Source organism: Meles meles, chromosome 16, assembly GCF_922984935.1.
Source record: "Meles meles chromosome 16, mMelMel3.1 paternal haplotype, whole genome shotgun sequence".
NCBI classification, from domain to species: domain Eukaryota; kingdom Metazoa; phylum Chordata; class Mammalia; order Carnivora; family Mustelidae; genus Meles; species Meles meles.
This window is the reverse complement of record NC_060081.1, coordinates 53,819,790-53,838,234: the sequence shown is the minus strand read 5'-3', so window position 1 is coordinate 53,838,234 and position 18,445 is coordinate 53,819,790. Positions and strand designations below refer to the sequence as shown.

The 18,445-nt window shown below is 50.9% G+C and overlaps 3 protein-coding genes across 5 annotated transcripts in view; all 3 read left to right on the top strand.

Annotated features, from left to right (window-relative positions):
• Window positions 1-6,094, top strand: part of PTPRA (protein tyrosine phosphatase receptor type A) — a 149,439-nt gene extending 143,345 nt beyond the window's left edge. For all 3 annotated transcript variants that reach the window (XM_045980776.1, XM_045980775.1, XM_045980777.1), the window contains 2 exons: window positions 4,894-5,029; window positions 5,792-6,094. In XM_045980776.1, the coding sequence (XP_045836732.1) occupies window positions 4,894-5,029; window positions 5,792-5,866 (211 nt within the window). In that variant the 3' untranslated portion in view covers window positions 5,867-6,094. The remainder of the gene's footprint in view (window positions 1-4,893; window positions 5,030-5,791) is intronic.
• Window positions 6,095-6,527: 433 nt separating this feature from the next.
• Window positions 6,528-11,524, top strand: LOC123926726 (progonadoliberin-2). Its single transcript, XM_045980778.1, has 3 exons — window positions 6,528-6,781; window positions 8,463-10,316; window positions 10,455-11,524. The coding sequence occupies exons 2-3, from the start codon at window positions 10,163-10,165 to the stop codon at window positions 10,640-10,642; spliced, it is 342 nt and encodes a 113-aa protein (XP_045836734.1). The 5' UTR covers window positions 6,528-6,781; window positions 8,463-10,162; the 3' UTR covers window positions 10,643-11,524.
• A 137-nt stretch (window positions 11,525-11,661) lies between these two features.
• Window positions 11,662-13,580, top strand: MRPS26 (mitochondrial ribosomal protein S26). Its single transcript, XM_045980067.1, has 4 exons — window positions 11,662-11,986; window positions 12,085-12,231; window positions 12,324-12,447; window positions 13,352-13,580. The coding sequence occupies exons 1-4, from the start codon at window positions 11,775-11,777 to the stop codon at window positions 13,484-13,486; spliced, it is 618 nt and encodes a 205-aa protein (XP_045836023.1). The 5' UTR covers window positions 11,662-11,774; the 3' UTR covers window positions 13,487-13,580.
• Window positions 13,581-18,445: the final 4,865 nt, after the last annotated feature.

The window sequence follows — 18,445 nt, the reverse complement described above, 5'->3', positions numbered from 1 at the left end:
GGAGATAGGGAAGGAACATGTGTTCCTGTTGGGGGGTGCCTGGCTGGCTCAGTTGGTGGAGTGTGTGACTCGATCTTGGGATTGTGAGTTTGAGCTCCGTGTGGGGTATAGAGATCATTCAAATAAATAAAAAACTAAAAAAAAAAAAAAAATACAGAACATATGTTTCTGTTGGTATATGCATAAAAATATCTCTGGAAGGACAGGTGAGGACCTGAGGACATTGGCGCTTTCCTGAAAGTGTGTCTGAAAGCGAAGAAGTGGAGTAGGAAGGAAACCTTTTGTTGTTTGGGATTGTTTTTGAAATTTGGCTACCTATACAAAAATAAAGCATTTTAAAAATATCTTGAAGAAAAAAGTGGTAAAGTGCACCAACTAATACAAATGGACAGTGAACACAAAAAGATGCTACAGTTTACTAGTAATATTCTGAGGAATGAGAATGAAAACAATGCAGTGTAGCTTTGTGCCCACTGGATTGGCAAAATTAAAAGAATTCTTTGGTGGCACATCTGTCTGGCTCAGTAGAAGTGCAACTCTTGAACTTGGGGTTGTGAGTTTGAGCCCCACACTGGGAGTAAAGAGTACTTTAAAAAAATTAAAAATTAAAATTTAAGAAAAAAGGATTCCTTGGACTGCCCAGATAAATACTTCCTTCCCTACACTTTTTTCTTTCCCTTGGTCACCCTTTCTTGGCAAACCGCAGATTCTCTACCTAGCCTGCATCTGTGCCTTGATGCTGAGTGTGGCTGCAGAGAAGCACCGGGTTACAGGCCTCAGTTTACATTCCTGACCTTATGGTTGGCCCTTAGTGCTGCCTTGCTATCCTTCTGCACCTTCCACTGTTGCAGACCACAGCTGGGCATACTAGGGCCCAGTGCCAAATCTGGTCTACCACCTGGTTTTGTGTGGATCTGCAAGCTAAGAACTATTTTACATGTTTAAGATTTTATTTGTCGGAGAACAAGCAGAGGGAGAAGCAGGCTTCCCGCTGAGCAAGGAGCCTGCTAAGGGACTTGCTCCCAGGACCCTGGGATCATGACCTGAGTCAAAGGCAGATACTTAACCAACTGAGCCACCCAGGTGCCCCTGTTTTTACATTTTTAAAAATCAAGACTATTTCATGACATGAAGATGGCATGAAATTCAGACTTCAGTGTCTACATACGAGGTTTTGTTTTTTTATTAAAGATTTTATTTATTTATTTGACAGAGAGAGACACAGCAAGAGAGGGAACACAGGCAGGGGAAGTGGGAGAGGGAGAAGTAGGCTCCCCATTGAGCAGGGAACCCAACGCGGGGCTCGTTCCCAGGACCCTGGGATCATGACCTGAGCCGAAGGCAGATGCCTAATGACTGAACCACTCAGGCGCCCCTATATATAAGGTTTTATTGGAACAGAGCTATGCCCATTTGTGACATGCTGGCTGCTGTCATGCTCCAGCAGCAGAACTGAGACCATACATGGTGCTCTCCTTGCCTCATACTGTTGCTCAGCACACAAGAGGTCAGAGTTGTACAGTTATAACTGATTTTATCTCTTCTCAGCAAAACCTAAGGTATTTTCTATCTGACCCTTTACAGAAAAGCTTGCCAGCCTTTGTCCTAGATGATTATTTCACACCTCCTCTCAAACCTAGATACCATCAGCATCTCTTCTGTCCCCATATTTAAGAGAGGACAGTGTTTTTCTGCTTGACTAAGCAAGGAGAAGCAATCAGAACTTCCATATGCTCCCAACACATAGCTGCCTGTCACCTGTATTGGTGTTATGGACCCTGTATCCCTCCTGTTCAGTGGATGAATTGTCTAACCTCTCTCTGAAGTCAGTTCCTTTAATCATCTATTGCTGTTTAATAGTATAACCACAAACTTAGCATCTTACAACAACACACATTTATCTCACAGTCTCTGTGGTCAGGAATCTGAGCACATCTTGGGTGAGTCCTGTGCTTCAGGGTCTCTCAAGACTGTAGTCAAGGTGTTAACCAGGGCTGTTATCCTGTCTGAGGCTTGAATGGGAAGGATCCATTTCTTTTCTTCTTTTTTGTCTTTTTAAGATTTTATTTATTTATTTCTTTGAGAGAGCAAGAGAGCACACGCAGGGGGAGAGGGAGAAGCAGACTGCCCGCTGAGCAGGGACCCCAACACGGTATTCAGTCCCAGGACTCCGGGATGCTTAACCGACTGAGCCATTTAGGTCCCCTGGGAAGGATCCATTTCTAAGCTTACTTGGTTGTTGGTAGCATTCAGTTCCCTGTGGGCTGCTGGACTGAAGTTTCTTGCCACGTGGACCTTTCCTGTGTGGTTGCTTGCCTCTTCTAAGCCACCAAAAGAGAGTGTCTCCTTGCAAGACAGGCGTTACGATCCCATGTAACGTAATCACATATGTGTAGTGTACATCTCATCCCCCTCACTGTTATCTGTTGGTTAGAAGCATATCACATATCCTCCCACAGTCATGGGGAAGAGATTACATAAGGGTGTGAACACCAGGAGGCAGGGATCTGGGGGGCTGTGGTGGGGCCTGTCTGCCACAACCACCCTCTACTTCAGTATCAGTTCCATCCCCTTTTATCTCCTCGGGAACCTGACTTCACTGTCCTGCATCATCAGGTTTTCCTCTGAATAACGACCTGGATAACTACCATCTTCATGCAGATGTGCTATAATTTCTCCCATCTTAATATATATATATATATTTTTAGGATTTTTATTTATTTGACAGAGAGAGACACAGAGAGGGAACAGAATCGGGGGAGTGGGAGAGGGAGAAGCAGGCTTCCCATCAAGTGGGGAGCCCAACGTGGGGCTCGATCCCAGGACCCAGGGATCATGATCTGAGCCGAAGGCAGACACTTAAGGACTGAGCCACCCTGGCGCCCCATCCCCTCTTAATATTTTAAAAACTCTTACCTCTAATTTCCTTCCAGGTACCCCTCTATTTCGGTTTTCCTTAATAGTAAAGTTTCTCAGAAGATTTGTTCAGACTAACTCCCCAGTTCCTCTCTTCCAGTTCTCTCTTGAGTCCATTCTGGTTAACCTCTCCCCTCCCCACTCCACTGCAACTGCCCCTGTGAGGGCTACCTATGACCTCTACATTGCTGAGTCCAGAGATCCTTCTGACTCATTACCCTTGACCTTCATTAGCATCAAACACAGTTAACCACTCGCTTCTGTGGAATGCTCTTGGCAAAGCTTCTCTTCTGTTTTGTGTCCTCATTGGCTGATTCCTCTCCATCTGTGGTCCAGGGCCCAGGTGGACCTCTTTGTTGACTAACAGCCACTTCCCTAGGCAGCCCATCTTGTTTCCTTGCTTTCATACCAACTCCTGTGTTATTATCACTGTTTCATCCTCTCCCCTAAACTCCAGATATATATGCCTAGTTATCTACTCAAAATTTCCACTTCTTCAGTTTAAAGGGTTTGGATCAGAATTTCTGGTCTTTTTTTCTAAGCCCAGTATTTGCCCAGCCTTCCCCCAGTCAGTAAGTGACATTTTAGTCCCCCAGCTAAGTCAGATGAGAAGCCTTGGAGCCATACTGTTCTCCCTCTTGCCTCACATATGCACATCTAATATTTGACTTTGCTGTACATGGAAAATAGTTTCAGAATCAAGTATTTCTCATACCCTCCACCAGCACCCCTCTGTCTAAGCTACCACCTCCTCTTCCCAGTAGTTACTACCAGTAGGCCCTCGTGTGTTTCCCTGTCCTACCCTTCCCCATGTTCTCAGTTCAGCAGCCTGAGAGATTCTTCTAAAAACTTAAGTCAAGGGGTGCCTGGGTGGCTCAGTGGGTAAAGCCTCTGCCTTCAGCTCAGGTCATGATCTCAGGATCCTGGGATCGAGCCCCACATCAGGCTCTCTGCTCAGTGGGGAGCCTGCTTCCCCCTCTCTCTCTGCCTGCTTCTCTGCCTACTTGTGATCTCTCTCTCTGTCAGATAAATAAATAAAAACTTCAGTCAGGTCACATCACTGAGAATCCTAACAACAACTCATAAGGCCCAACTTGATCTGAGGGTTCTTGCCTAGGCCAGGTAAGAGGTATACCCAGGGGCTGGCATTCTCCCTGAGGGCTCTGACCTCACCCCACCACTCTCCTTTCTTCCTTTTTGTCCTCCATCCATCAGATTCAGCTACACAGCTTCTGTGCCTAGGCATCCTGCCTGTGCCTGAAATACTCCTTTCCAGACAGATAGCTGTGGGCCTTGCCCTCACCTCAGGTCTCTGCTCATGTGACACTCTATTAGAGAACCTTCCCTGACCACTCTGCCTGGAACACCTGTTCCTCTTTTTCCTTCCCACACTACGTATCTTACTGTCTGGGGTTGTTTTCTCCACGCCACAGCCACTGCCACACAGAAGGCACTCAGTGAGGGTCTGAACCGATGACATGAACAGAGTGGATAGTGTCAGAGTCAGAGTCCGGATTCTTGGGATTTAGGAAGCAAATGAGAGTCATGGAAAAGAATCCCCCACACACATAGCACAGAGGGGCAGGGTTTATCAGGAAAGGAAAGAGACTAGAATCCCAGCATGACTGAGCAGCACAACAGGGCAATGCAGGCATATTTTCAGGTAGACGGAGAAGGCTTAGTGCTGGGTGGGAGGGAGGGTGTGTGACGTTCTTCACCATCGTCCTATGGGCGAGTCCCTCAGTGGCAAAGTGGTATGTACAAGAAGGGCAGCAGCGGTACCCCTTCCTTCCCCAGAGCAGTGTGAGCAGAGGGCTTATGGGGAGAGGAGCAAATGGGCCCCCACCCCACCATCTCCATTAGATGCCACCCGTTCCCATGAGCACCAGCCTCCACCTTGGCCTTTATGTGCTCATTGCTACTGTCTTCACCTTCCCAGCCCAGCGGGCTGTAACAAATGTGTCTGTTCTGTTACAGTGCGGGGGCAGGACGGACGGGGACCTTCTGTGCCCTAAGCACAGTCCTGGAACGGGTGAAAGCGGAGGGGATTTTGGATGTCTTCCAGACTGTCAAGAGCCTGCGGCTACAGAGGCCACACATGGTCCAGACACTGGTATGCTGCTCACACCACCTCCCATCCACAGCCCTTCTCTGTCGGGGCCATCACAAGGGGAAGGCTCTCCCAGGGGGCCCATTGTTCCCCAAGGTGCCCCAGACAGAATGAGCCTCGGTGGCAGTGAGAGCAGAGGGGCACAGCCCTGTCAGCAGTAAAAGAATTGAGTGGCCTCTTGGAAGGCTAGAATGAGGTGCTGGGGTGCCTGGGTGCCCCACAGGGCTCTGCACTTCTCCGTGGGTCCTGGGGTGGGAAGACTCAGGAGTGCCTCCTCTTCTACTCAGGCTTCTGCCCTTCTCAGTGACCACTAACCATTGACTATGAGGACAAACATCTGGAAGGGCCCCGGAACCCTGGAGAGCTAGACATGTCTAAGGGGAAAGAAAAATACATTTTAAGAGGTTTAGGCGTTGGTGAGGCTTTGAGACCTGGGGTACCTTCAGCCTGGCAGTTCTGGTGAGGTCATCTCCCTGCCTGCTTGGTCCACCAGCCCGGCGCACTCATATCTGACCACTGCAGGCCTAGGACCATGTCTCCCTCTTGGGTCATCTCCACTTGGACAAAATTAGCTGTACTCAACCCAGAAAGGGAATGTTGTCAGAACTCTGGAAGGCAGGGCAGGACTCAGGTTCAAGTCCAAAAACATTCACTTCCCCTCAGGCTTCTTTTTTTTTTTTTTTTTTTCTTTTAAAAACCGGTCAGGAACGGCAGGTCCTATTGTCCTCAGTAACTGCTGGTTTTTCTCTTCCGTTTGCTCTGCAGGAACAGTATGAGTTCTGCTACAAGGTGGTGCAGGAATATATTGATGCATTCTCAGATTATGCCAACTTCAAGTAAGAGGTGATGAGATCCAGTGGACAGGAAAATTGCCTTTAATATTTTGTAATATTCTGTTTTGTTAATATACCCAAAATTGTGTATATATCTTATAACTGTTTTAGAAATTGGTACATAGGCTTCTATTACCTATTAGGTGGAAGATTTTATATGTAAATGTGTTAGCACTGATAGTCCTTTTTCCAATGTTTTATTGGGGAATTAAATAGTGTGATGTTTGGATTGATATCGTGAAATCCTCTGCCTGGAAATTGGGCTGTATTATTCTTTGGTTTATTCTTTTCCTAAAGAAGGAACACAAATTCATTCCAGGTAGCTCAGCATCAACTAAGAAAAAAGCACAAAGTTCTCAGAGCTCTTGAGGAAATTGGTTTTCCTGGTTCCCCCCTTTCCCCTGCCCCTTTCAGGCTGTTGTTCCCTCTCTGCTCTGTAAATAATCCCTCCCCTCTCCCATCTCCATCCTCCCCCATCACCACCACAACCCACTGTGGGGAGTAAAGGGACCAGAGCGGTATCTCTGGCACCACACTAGGGATTATCAGGTAATAAAAGCTTTGACTCCCTGAGGAAGCGTCTCCCTTTGTCTGGGGTGGGGCAGCCAGACCAGGCCTGGGGCTCTCCTGGGCCGCTCCTGGCCCTGCTGTTAGTGCTGTCTCAGGAGCCAGTGTCCTCTCAGCTCCTGTCCAACTGGCACAGCCTCTTCAGCTCTCAGCTAGTTGCCAGGACCCACCTTACGTTCCCAGCCTAGCTTCGCTGCAGTGATCCCAGCCAGCCTTGTTCCCTGGGAAATGGTCAGCGTCCTCACTGTTTCCCTAGCACAGGGGCGTGGAAGAGAGAGGAGGTAGCCGGCCAAGGCTGCTCCAACTTCCCTGGTGCTTTGCTCCAAAACGTCTGGATTATGTCATTCTGTCCAAGGTAAGTCTTTATATATCCACACTTACTAGATTAAAAAGCTTTTCATTTCCTTTTAGATCTGTCCACATTTCCAGGACTTTTATGTGGAAGTGCCTCAGATCCAGAGGCTAAGATGGTAGGAGTGTTCAGTCCCAAGCTCACGTCATCCAGTCAGTCCCCTCTTGGGCATTCAAGTTTCCTTCAGCACTCCACCATCACCAAATGCACAAGTCTTTGGTTTTAATTTTTAAAAAAAGGGCACTTTTCCCAGGCCTGTGCTTTTATGATAGATTCACTCTCCCTTCTTCTACCCTTCATCCTCACAGTTTCCTTTCTTACTGCTTGTCAGAGATCTACTCTCTGTCCACCAGTTCTTCCCTTCTGACTTTATCTTCACTCTGTAGTCTCTGCTCCTCCTCTTTCTCCTTCCTCAGAGACTAGGCATTCTTGTGGTCTGTGTATTGTAGACCCTCCGCCCTTCTCCAACCCTGAGCTCCCCTCCTGAGCTCCAGGGAGGCATATCCTGCTTCCTGCCAAGTGACTGCATGGGTTGACTCACGGGCCCCTGTCTCACACTCCCACTGCCCAGGGGTTCACCTGGTCTCTCCAGAGTCTACTGTCCCTTCCTGCGGCCTTCCAGCATTCTCTGCGCCTCTCTCCCTCCACCCCTAGTCCAGGGATCTGGATCCACTGGCAGTTCCTATGTTGACTCTTCACCGCTTTTGTTCCTTACAAGGGAGCCCCACAGCGGCTCTGTGTGCAGACTCCAGCTAACTCATTGTCATCCATCACCCAGACCATCTGATCAGGGTCTGTGCCCTTCTGTGCTCCAGCAGTACCTGAGCACTCAGGTCTAAGCCTCACCTTTCCCAGCTGACTACAAGCAATTCCCAGAATGGATAAAGTCATATCCTCAAGGGCCGACCATTAGTTGGAGCTCAGTGGTGAACAAATGGCTTTCTGTGCCTTGCTGAGAGGGATAGAAGGATGAATTTCAGAGTCTATAATCTAAAAGAGGATAGAAAACATTCTTGAAAAGCTACGAATGTTGCCAGAAAGAAAGAAACCAAAGCATCTGCTGGGAAGCTTAGTTCTGGTTTGGTTTCTTAGGAAAAACCACAAACAAGTTACAGAAAAAATAAAGACACCCCATTCCTCTTTTATTTTTTTTTTTAATTTTTTTTTTTTAAGATTTTATTTATTTGACAGAGAGAGAGAGATCACAAGTAGGCAGAGAGGCAGGCAGAGAGAGAGGGGGAAGCAGGCTCCCTGCCGAGCAGAGAGCCCGATGCGGGGCCCGATCCCAGGATCCTGAGACCATGAGCCGAGCCGAAGGCAGAGGCTTAACCCACTGAGCCACCCAGGCGCCCCCCCATTCCTCTTTTAAAATAAACACAGGGGACAGAATAAAACATTCTGTAAACCCAAACCAGAACTAAGCTAACTTACTGAACTCAGTCATTTTCACAAAACAAATATTTCCCCCAAAATTACTTGGTTAACCAACACATATAGGAACAAAGTGTTTATTTCCCGAAACAGTTTAACTGAATATACAATCTACATATTGCTTCGGGTCCCTGCTAAAGATAAGTCATTTTGGAAATTCATGAGTGCCTTCCTGCCTGGGCAGCTGAAGTCCAGGTGCCTGTGGATGACTGTGGTGCCCGTTATGCCATCCCCTCCCCAATCTTTCCCACAGGATTTGACGCACCTACTCTCTGACGACTGACTGCCACAATGCCAAGCCTGACCCTGGCCCTTGCATTTGCTTTTCAGCGCAAATGCAGAGATTGGCTATTAATCCTGTAAACAGGCCTCTGCCCTCCTCCTGGCCCCCAGGCTAATAGCTGGTGGGCGGTGGAAAGCGGTACTGACGCAGATTGAGAAGTGGGGTCACGTTCCGAGTGTCCTAGTTTAGCTATGCCCAACACCATGAATAGTCCTGGGTTGAGCACAGGGGAAGGCTTGGAACCTTGAGAGGCAAAACTGTTCCTACCCCCTGCTCGTTCATAGGCCCACAGATGCTGCACTGTCCCCTTAGCTGGACCCCTTCTCTTGGGCCTCCTGGGAGGAGAGAGAAACCACCTGGGGGTAGGTGTGCCCACCCAAACCTGCCTCCATCTAGAGTGACCCAGCCCTGGTGCCCAGGTGTGTGGATGAGGACGGCTCCATCCAACCCAGTTTAACAGTGGGGCAAACAAGCCTTCAGGCCTTCATAGTCTTCCCCAGACCTTCACACGTTGCTGGGCTCCCCACTCAGGCTGCCAACTGTGTGGCACTCAGGGTCCCCAGGCATTGTCCCCTCCAGGCCACAGTTCCCTTTTTGGATCAGAGAAGAGTAAGGGCTTTGTAGGCCAAAGGGCAAGAGCTTGAGGATGCAGCCTGGGAAGTGGGAAGATGATTCTTTAGGGCCTGGCCAGGCTGGAGCAGGAGTCTTACCACGTCAGATCCCTGGGAAGACAGGGAGAGGGAGCAATTTATCTGGTGACCTAGGGGCACTGGCTAAAAATAAACTAGGAACATACAGTGGTAAGGGAAGGGTGTTGGGTGTCAGGCTGCTCCCCTTCCCTCTTTGAGACGTCACTGGAGTGTGCGGACCAGGAACAGGGTGGAGTCACCTGATCAATAAATCCCAGAGCTGGCTGTCCGGGGGTCCTGTTGTCGCCTGAGGAGCCACCTCAAAGAGTCACTTCATCCAGAGCTTTCCTGTGGTGAGTGAAGAGGCTGCTCTTCCCAAGGGCTGGGGCTCCTGGCTGGAAGTCTGTCCTGAGTGTGTGGCACGCTGTTCTTCTCCCTCCCAAGTTCCTCTACCCATGAGCCATGTCCGTGAGGGAGAATGAGGGGAGAACACCTTTCCCTTTACCCCCAATGCTGTTCTTGTGCCTGCTGCCTCTAGTTAAGGAGGGACAAGGGATAGAAGCACTTGCCCTTGTCACCACCAGAAATCCATTCCACATCCTCACCTGCCATGGAAGAGAGATGGCAAACTAGAGAACACAGGCAGCATGCCATGCACCAGGTGCCCAAATGCCCACACATTGCTTCTACTCTTGGTTAGTTCCCTTTACCCGAGTCTGTTCCTCTTCCCAACCCTCTCCCACTTCTGGAATCCCTGAAGGAAGGAGGGGTAGGCCTGATGGACTGAGGAAGGCCCTCAGCTGGCAAGGCTGGGAACCCCCAGGGGGCTCTGGGGAAGGCTAGTTGCCAGGAGCCTTTGGGGTGCATATCCCCGAGCTCTGGGATGAGGAGCAGTGGCAGAAATGGGAAGGGCATGAGGAAGCACTAAAGCTGCCCCTGAAGTGCCAGTTGTCCGGGGGGCCCCTGAAAGAAAAGAAGGGAGGTATAGATGGCAGTGTCTCTTTTTGAGTGCTGTCCACTCTCCACGGGAGCAGCCCTGCCATGGCCAGCTGCAGACTAGGCTTTCTGCTACTGCTGCTGCTCACTGTCCACCCTGGATCTTCGAAGGCCCAACACTGGTCCCATGGCTGGTACCCTAGAGGAAAACGAGTTTGTAGCTCAGCCCAGCACCCCCAGCAGGCTCCAAGGCTCCTAGGTGGGTTAAGGGTCTCCCCAGCCTGAGTGGGAGGAAGAAGATGCTGGCTGGGGCTCCTTCATCTTAGAGCCTGGGGTGGGAGTAGTGGGCAGGCCGCAGCCTTGGCTCCTTTCTGAGGATGGGTCCTGGGCACTGCAGCAAGCAGCCCAGACCAGACTGCCCAAACTCTCCCAAGCGACGTCCTGGCTCCCCCTGAGAACAGTGTGCCCTGGGAGCGCAGAACCACAGGCTGGTGGCCCTTCCACCAGAAGCAGCACCTGGTGCAGACACTGCTGGTAAGTATAGGGAGGGGCTGGGCATGGGCCAGCACGGGCCACTGCTTCTAAGGACTTGGGGGGGTGTGGACAGAAGAGGGGGATAACAAGGCAACACTGACACACTCCATGCCAAGACACCCCAGGCACACACAGAAGGATGCCATCTGCTATCCTTCCTGTTTCTCAGAATTCTAGACAATTTATATTTATGTTAAAAGACAGAAGTCACTAGTGAAGTGGAGATAATTGTACTGAAAACCTCCATAAATAAGACTGGCTGTAGTGGGGTCCTCCAGACTTCTTCCTTGTCAAGAGAAGGAGGTGGACAGGCCCTCAGTGGAAAGAGGTGAGAGGTGTGAACTTCAACTAATAGGAGGGCACCAAGAACCAGGTGGTCACCGGCATGCACTAGGAATGACAGTGATTGCAGAAGATCGGTGTGCAGAGATGGATTATTACTACTTTGCAAATTTAAAGTGCACTAGGAGAGCGGTTGACTGAAGGAGAAGTTGTAAATTCCTATAAAGCAAAAACTTAACCGCTTAAATGAGTCAGTGTGAGCTGAGGTTTTTACAAACCAGGTGTGTTAAGGGTGAACAACGCCCAGGAAGCTACAGAGCCCGCAGCTGGGTCGTCTAGCTGGCAGGGGCATCAGTCTGGCGGCAGCGTCATCCCCCGCAAAACCAGGTTGGGAGAGATGGGGCGGACAAGGTCGCAGCTGGGCGGCCAGGTGACCAGGGCATCAGCTGGCATGACCAACCCCTACCCCCTGCAGAACGGACGTAGAGCGCCGCACCCTGTCGTCCTCCAATAAAGATGTGAAGTTACTGAAGCTGCTGCCTCGAGTTCTCTCCGTCCCCTCCCTGAAGCTGCTGCCTCGAGTTCTCTCCGTCCCCTCCCTCGCCCACCCCCACTAAGACCCTACCCTGCATGGGGTTGGAGGGACGTGGGCCTGGCCCGCCGGCGGGAGGAACACGGGAAGGGGTGGGGCGGGGTGGTGCAGACCCCGCAGGGTGGGAGCAGCCAGAGCCCGTGGGCCTGGGGCGGAAACGCCGGAGTCCGCAAGCACGCGACCCTCGAGCGGCCTCCGGGGTGGGGGTGGGAGGCAAGGCCCGTAGACTACATGTCCCGTGGTGCCCCGCGGCCGCTTCCGGGTCCCATGATGCCCTGCGGCGCGCCGGACGCGGGGTAGGCCTGGGCCATGCTGCGCGCGCTGAGAGTCCTGGGTGGGGGGTCCCCGGGCGGACCACCGGCCCCGCTGATGCTGCCGGTACGTGGCCGGAAGACCCGCCACGACCCTCCGGCCAAGTCCAAGGTTGGGCGCGTGACGACCCCGCCCGCGGTGGATCCTGTAGAATTCTTCTTGCTGACGGAGCGTTACCGGCAGTACCGCCAGACGGTGCGCGCCCTCAGGTGTGTGTGACAAGGGGGAGGCGACCGTTGGTGCCTCGAGCGGTGTATGGGAGCGGGCGGGCATAGAGGGTGCCGACTCTGGGCGCGTCTCCGCCCAGGCTGGAGTTCGTGTCCGAGGTGCGGAAGAAGGTGCACGAGGCTCGGGCTGGGGTCCTGGCGGAGCGCAAGGCGCTGCAAGATGCTACCGAGCACCGCGACCTGATGGCCTGGAACCAGACGGAAAACCAGCGGCTGCTGGAGCTGCGGTGAGTCTGCGGGGAGGCGGGGCGGGTCGCTGGCTGGCTCCGGGGAGAGCCAGCCACGCTCAGTGTCAGTGTCTTGCCCCACCCCACCCCAGGTTAGCGAGGCTGCGGCAGGAGGCGCGGGAGCAGGAGCAGCGGCAGGCGGAGGAGAAAGCCCGGCTGGCCCTAGAGGCGCAGGCCTGGACGCAACTCAAGGAGCAGGAAGTGCTGCAGCTGCAGGTGGGTCGTGTCTCGGGGGGCTGGGGCTGGGGCTGGGGCTGGAGGCCGGGAAGTCTGCCCGGGCGCGGCGCAGTGGGGCACTGGCTACGTGCACCGATCGAGCGAGCCGCCTTGAGTCCTTAGAGTTAGCAGGTGAGGATTTGGGAGCGAAGGAATTCAAGGAGAGTGGCTGGCAGGGCAGAGACCGAGAGGTAAGAATTGTTAGGAAAAGTATTCCAGTAGCTAGGTGGTGGTAAGCCCGCATCTGTGGGAGGGACTGCTGTTTCCGCAAGGAGTTCGTATTTTGCTTTGCGGGTGATAAATCATTAAAGTATTAATATTCTGGGCTAGGATGGCAGGTGTGAGACTTAATACAAGCAGGGAAACAAGTTAACAGTGATTCAGCAAAAATAGATGAGGTCTAAATTAAAGTAATAGATGGAGGGACACCTGAGTGTCTGACTTCAGTTCCGGTCATGATCCTGGGCTCCTTGCACAGCATGGAGCCTGTGTCTCCCTTTGCTTCCCCTGCTTGTGCTCTCTCTCTCTCTCTGTTTCCCTCCTTCCATCTAACAAATAAATAAAATCTTTTTTAAGAAAATAAAGTAATAGAGGAAGAAGGACAAGTTTGAGAGAAATTAAGAGGGACATTGAGGCAACGTTGAGGAACAGATTCTACCCAATGGGACACGAGATTGTCACAACTGGTGTACTTGGAGTTCTGGCTGAGATGTCTAGTGGATTATTATCTAGGAAAGAGGAATATGGTAAGACTGCCTGATGTTCTTCCATGGGAAGGTCATCAGGGCACTCACAAAGGACCTGGGCTCCAAGCATCCATCCAGGGAGAGAGCTGGGGCCTCTCAGTGGGCTAAAGGCCAGGAGATATGTGCTTTCATTCATCTGGTCTTCTGTCTCCCAATAGGAGGAAGCAAAAAATTTCATCACCCCAGAGAACCTGGAGGCACGGGTGGAAGAAGCTTTGGACTCACCGAAGAGCTACAACTGGGCCATCACCAGAGAGGGGCTGGTGGTCAGGCCACAGCACAAGGGCTCTTAAGGGCCCAGTAAGGACAGTGCCCACCCAGGGACCATGTGTGTATGGGGATAGGAGGGTCGGAACTGATCTGCAATAAACCTGTCGATGTTTCTTATGAAGAAGAAGGCTCAACATGTTCCAGCATAGCCCTCATATTCTGGCCTCTGCACCCACCACTTGGTCAGAAATTCCCATCCACGGTGTCCTCTTCTGCACCCATGTACAACTCAGCAAAGCACCAGACCTTAGAGGTTCCCATCTCACAGAGGAGCAGAATGGACCATAGTTTCCTCAGGCAACCAAGTCATCTACTAAGTGTCATCAAGGACAAGGACAGTGGTTGGCAAATTATTGTCCATGGACCCAGTCTGGCTTGCTGCCTATTTTTGTAAATCAATTTTATTGGAATATAGCTAAAATAGGCTTGCTGCCTATTTTGTAAATCAATTTTATTGGAATATAGCTAAACTCATTCATTGACTACTTTCACACTGCGATGGTAGAAACTAGTAGCTGTAACAGAGACCATTTGATTTACAAAGCCTGAACTATTCGTTCCATGGGTTTTTACAGAAGTTTGCCAACTCCTGATCTAGAACTTTAGGACTCAAGCCAGAGTACCCAGATACCACCCAGTACCTGAGACAGAAGCTAACCACTGACCTGCTTCTGCTTGACCCTGAGATTTGCCCTCTACGGTCTGGTGTGCCCAAGACACAGAAGGCAAGAAGGAGACCCCATTTCTTCATTCCCACCCATGGCTTCAGTGACCCACATGTGCCCTGGCATTGGCTGCTTCCTTGGACCACACCCAGATTGGTATCAGCAGGGGAGGCCTGGTTGACCTTTACAAGGTCAGTGGCTTATTTAGCCCTTTGACCAAACCACAGGTACCAGAAATACTCGCAACTGAAGGTGATAAGGTTTAGTAAACGAACACAGCTGTGTGGCCCCTATTCAGTTTCAAATCCTAGTGTTTCTTAGAGCAAGAGTGCTGCCCCTTTGTCACCATTCATCTGAATTTGCCCAGATACCACCAGGGGAAAGCAAATGGAATCCTAATTTATTCCACCAAATACCATGTGGTAGAGATGGTCTGGAAACCCCCAAAATATGAAAGCCTTTTAGGGAATATGGGTCATCCCTCAATACTCAGGTGAAGAAGCATGTAGAAAGGTACAGGCAGAGGGCCAGTAGTTAGTAGTAGTAGTAGTAGTCCTTGCACCCAGCCTCCATCAGGCCCTACCCCCGTGAGGGCAATGGCCTTCCTCTTGCAGGCTGATAGGTCACCTTTTCTGGGGCACTGAGCCCAGGCACAGGACAGTGCAGTCCTTGACTCCAGATGCTCAGTGTAACTTCTGACAGGAGAGTCGAAGGGTGCACATTATGGGCCACGGATTGAGGCAACTTGCCCATAGCCTTGGCTTTGCTGTGAGGAGGGGACCACATGCAGTAGAAGTGTTTGGTGAGCTTGGGAAGTCCAGCTTCATTCTTGCTAAAGTCCCTGCTCTTCTGCATCAGGATTCTGACACAAACTATCTGTCCTCTGGTGAAGAATGCATCCTACTGGGGCGCCTGGGTGGCTCAGTGGGTTAAGCCGCTGCCTTCGGCTCAGGTCATGATCTCAGGGTCCTGGGATCGAGCCCCGCATCGGGCTCTCTGCTCCGCGGGGAGCCTGCTTCCTCCTCTCTCTCTGCCTACTTGTGATCTCTCTCTCTGTCAAATAAAAAAATCTTTAAAAAAAAAAAAAAGAATGCATCCTACTTTCTTGAAGCTCTGTCTCTGGGCTGCCTTTCCTTTACGGCTATCCTTTAATGTCCTGTGTGGGGCTGTAAGTCCTTAACATCCACTGCCAATGCCAGTATGTCATGTGGAGCCACCATAAACCAAGCTTTGATGTTTATATCGTTTATGCATAACCCTCTTACTGCTATAGACACAGATGGGCAGCTTACTGGTGCCTTCAGGGTTAAATCAAGCCCAATTGCATCTGTACCCGCCTCTAATGAATCAGAGTGCTGTTAGGTGCACGTGGTCCAGGGCGCTGAGTGATGTGGTGTCTCACGGAAGAATGCCTAATCTCCAATAGAACCCTAATCGTTAACCTGATGGCCTCAAAAAGCCCAGGACATCTGATTTTTCCCACAAGTTCCAAATATGCTTTGGGCCTGCTATACACAATGTGAACCTGGACCTCTCCGAGAATCTTCTCTCGCATGAGGTCCCACTTGAGCATAGATTTGAGGGCTACCCAATAAATGCATCTGGCGGGCAGTACCCAAACATAAGTGCTTTCATGAGGATTTGAAGAGGCCCACCCGCCATAGTTTGTGCACCCTGAGGGTAGATGGAGGGACAAGTGTAATTTGTGTTTCACCTAGGGGAGAAGTATGCTGACCCAAAAAACATTGCTGGGTAGGCACTTTTTTCCTGGGATTTAACTCCCCAGTCAACCTGGATTCCTGCCCCTTCTGATTCTCCAAGATAAGCAATATAACATCAATGAAGTGGGCCACCATGATGTCCTGGGGTGGGTGGTCAAAGTCTTGAGGATTAGGTTATGCAAAACTAGAGTTGTTGGGGTGCCTTCCTGACTTGGTTGGTAGAACATGCAACTCGACCTCGGGGCTCTAAGTCAAGCCCCACGATGGTGTAAGAGGTTACTTAAAAATAAAGTAAGGCACCTGGGTGACTCGGTTAAACAACTGCCTTCGGGGGCACCTGGGTGGCTCAGTGGGTTGGTCCTCTGCCTTCAGCTCAGGTCATGATCTCAGGGTCCTGGGATCAAGCCCCACATTAGGCTCTCTGCTCAGCAGGGAGCCTGCTTCCTCCTCTCTCTGCCTGCCTCTCTGCTTACTCATGATCTCTCTCTCTGTCAAATAAATAAATCTTTAAAAAAAAAAAACCAAAACTGCCTTCGGCTCAGATCATGATCCCAGACTCCTGGGATCCAGCCCTGCAACGATCCAAGGATCCTGAGATTGAGCCTTGTATCTGACTCCTTGCTCAGTGCCTCTCCCTCTGCCTGTTGCTCCTGCTACTTGTGCTCTCTCTCGCTATCTCTCTCTCTCTCTCTCTCACTCTCACTCTGTCAAATAAATCTTTAAAAAATGAAAGAGAAGAAACAGAAGTCTAATTCATTGTTCCATTTCCAAGGCCTCGAAATCAAGAACCTGTAAGTTCAGCACGCTGAACTTAACGCTGAACCTTGTGTGTGGGCACACGAGGGCCCACTAAAGTGACAAGGACAGAGCTGCATGTCCCCTGCCCCAGTACCCCAGGGGTGGGGGCTGTGGGTCAAAGTGCCAATAATCTTCCGCAGATGTTTTGGCATTTCCCCTTGCGAAGGGTAAAAACCCAGTTAAGTGGCTGAAAGTCTCCAGGAAATTATGCTATTTTACCTTATTCTTTTTTTCTTTTTAATGTTGCCTCCTGGGGGAGAGAGACAGTCCAGAAGTGGGATCTTGTGATCTACCGGAGGGTGGTCAAGGTCTTGTGAGTTTGACATCTACATATCAGTCCTGGCTACTGCACCTCTGCCCACCGCTGCCAGAACCCAAGCCCACAAGTGCAGGTGCTGGCTAATGGGCCGCTGCTGCAGTCAGAGCACCAGGGCCCAGGCAGGAAGGTAGGGGCAGCTTGGAGCTGCCAGGGGTGCCCTGGAAGCTGAGGGATAAACGTGGATTCACCCTTCATCTGGCCATAAAAACAAATCTTGCTGGGTTGTCTGGATGGCTCAGTCAGTTGGTCTTCTGCCTTCATCTCAGGTCAAGATCCCAGGGTCCTGAAATCAAGTACCGTGTGGGGCTCCCTGCTCAGCAGGGAATCTGCTTCTCCCTCTCCCCCTGCCCCTCCTCCCAGCTCACGCTTTCTCTTTCAAATAAATAAAAACAAATCTTGCTTTGGATTTGTTATTTTTGTAATGGAAGCCAGCTGGCAAGGAAGCCCGGGAGCGTGGTGTGCACACTTCCAGCCACCGGCGGAGCTGAGGCTTATGGGTGAACAACCTAGAAGTATGGTTTCTCACAACTTAAGAGTATATAGAGCGAGAACAGGCAGAAATGTTTTGTAGACTTAAGGTGAAATGAACTTTGAGACAGTAATGGATTCTGACAAGGATTTGTATTTTCTGAAATTCTGTAAAAATTATTCATAGCTACATCACTCCCTTGTGATTTTTTGGGTTTGAGAGGGTGGGGGAGGGGCCGAGGGAAAGGGGGAAGAGAGCATCTACAGCAGGCTGCACGCCTTACATCTGTCAGAATTGGCTGGCCGTTGTGCGCACCCGGTGTTTGGAGCGCTTTCTCGCTAGGTTTGTGTTGCGACCTACCGGGCCCCTTGCAGAGTCCTGGGGTGTGGCTCAGGGGTCCCCGGTCTGGATGGCTTGGTGGCCAGGCGTCTGGGGACGGAAGCCTGAAAAATCAACCTAGGGTTAGGGTTCGGGCCTAGGGGCATGGCAGGCCCCATCTGCTGGCACTGAGGTGGGTCCCCAGGGGGCGGAGGGTGGGGAGGGCAGCTGGGCATCTGTGGTGATCTGGGCCGCGTCCGCGCATTCCTGGCTTTTGAAGCCCGCTCTCGGGAGGTTCCTGCCACAACCCAGCAGGACCACGGACCAAACCCAGGCAACTCCTCTGAGTGCCCCGCTGCAGGAGGCGAGTTCAGTGGGGGTTTCCGGCCACTTCTCATGAGCTTTCTGCCCAAATTGGGTTGGAGTGAGATCTCGTGAGCTTTGGAATAAGTTCTCAAGAGATTTGGACTAGACCTCACAGGATTTGGACTGAGGTCATGTGATGTCTCTGAGTTACCACGATATTTTAAATGACTTCTCATGAGAATTCTACCCAAATCCATAGATTTACCCATACCCAAATCTATGGATTTGGGTAGAATTCTCATGAGAATTACCCGAGTGCCCAGATTTGAACAGATCTATCAAGCATGGAAAGGAATTCTCACGAGATTTGGACTGAGATCGCGTGA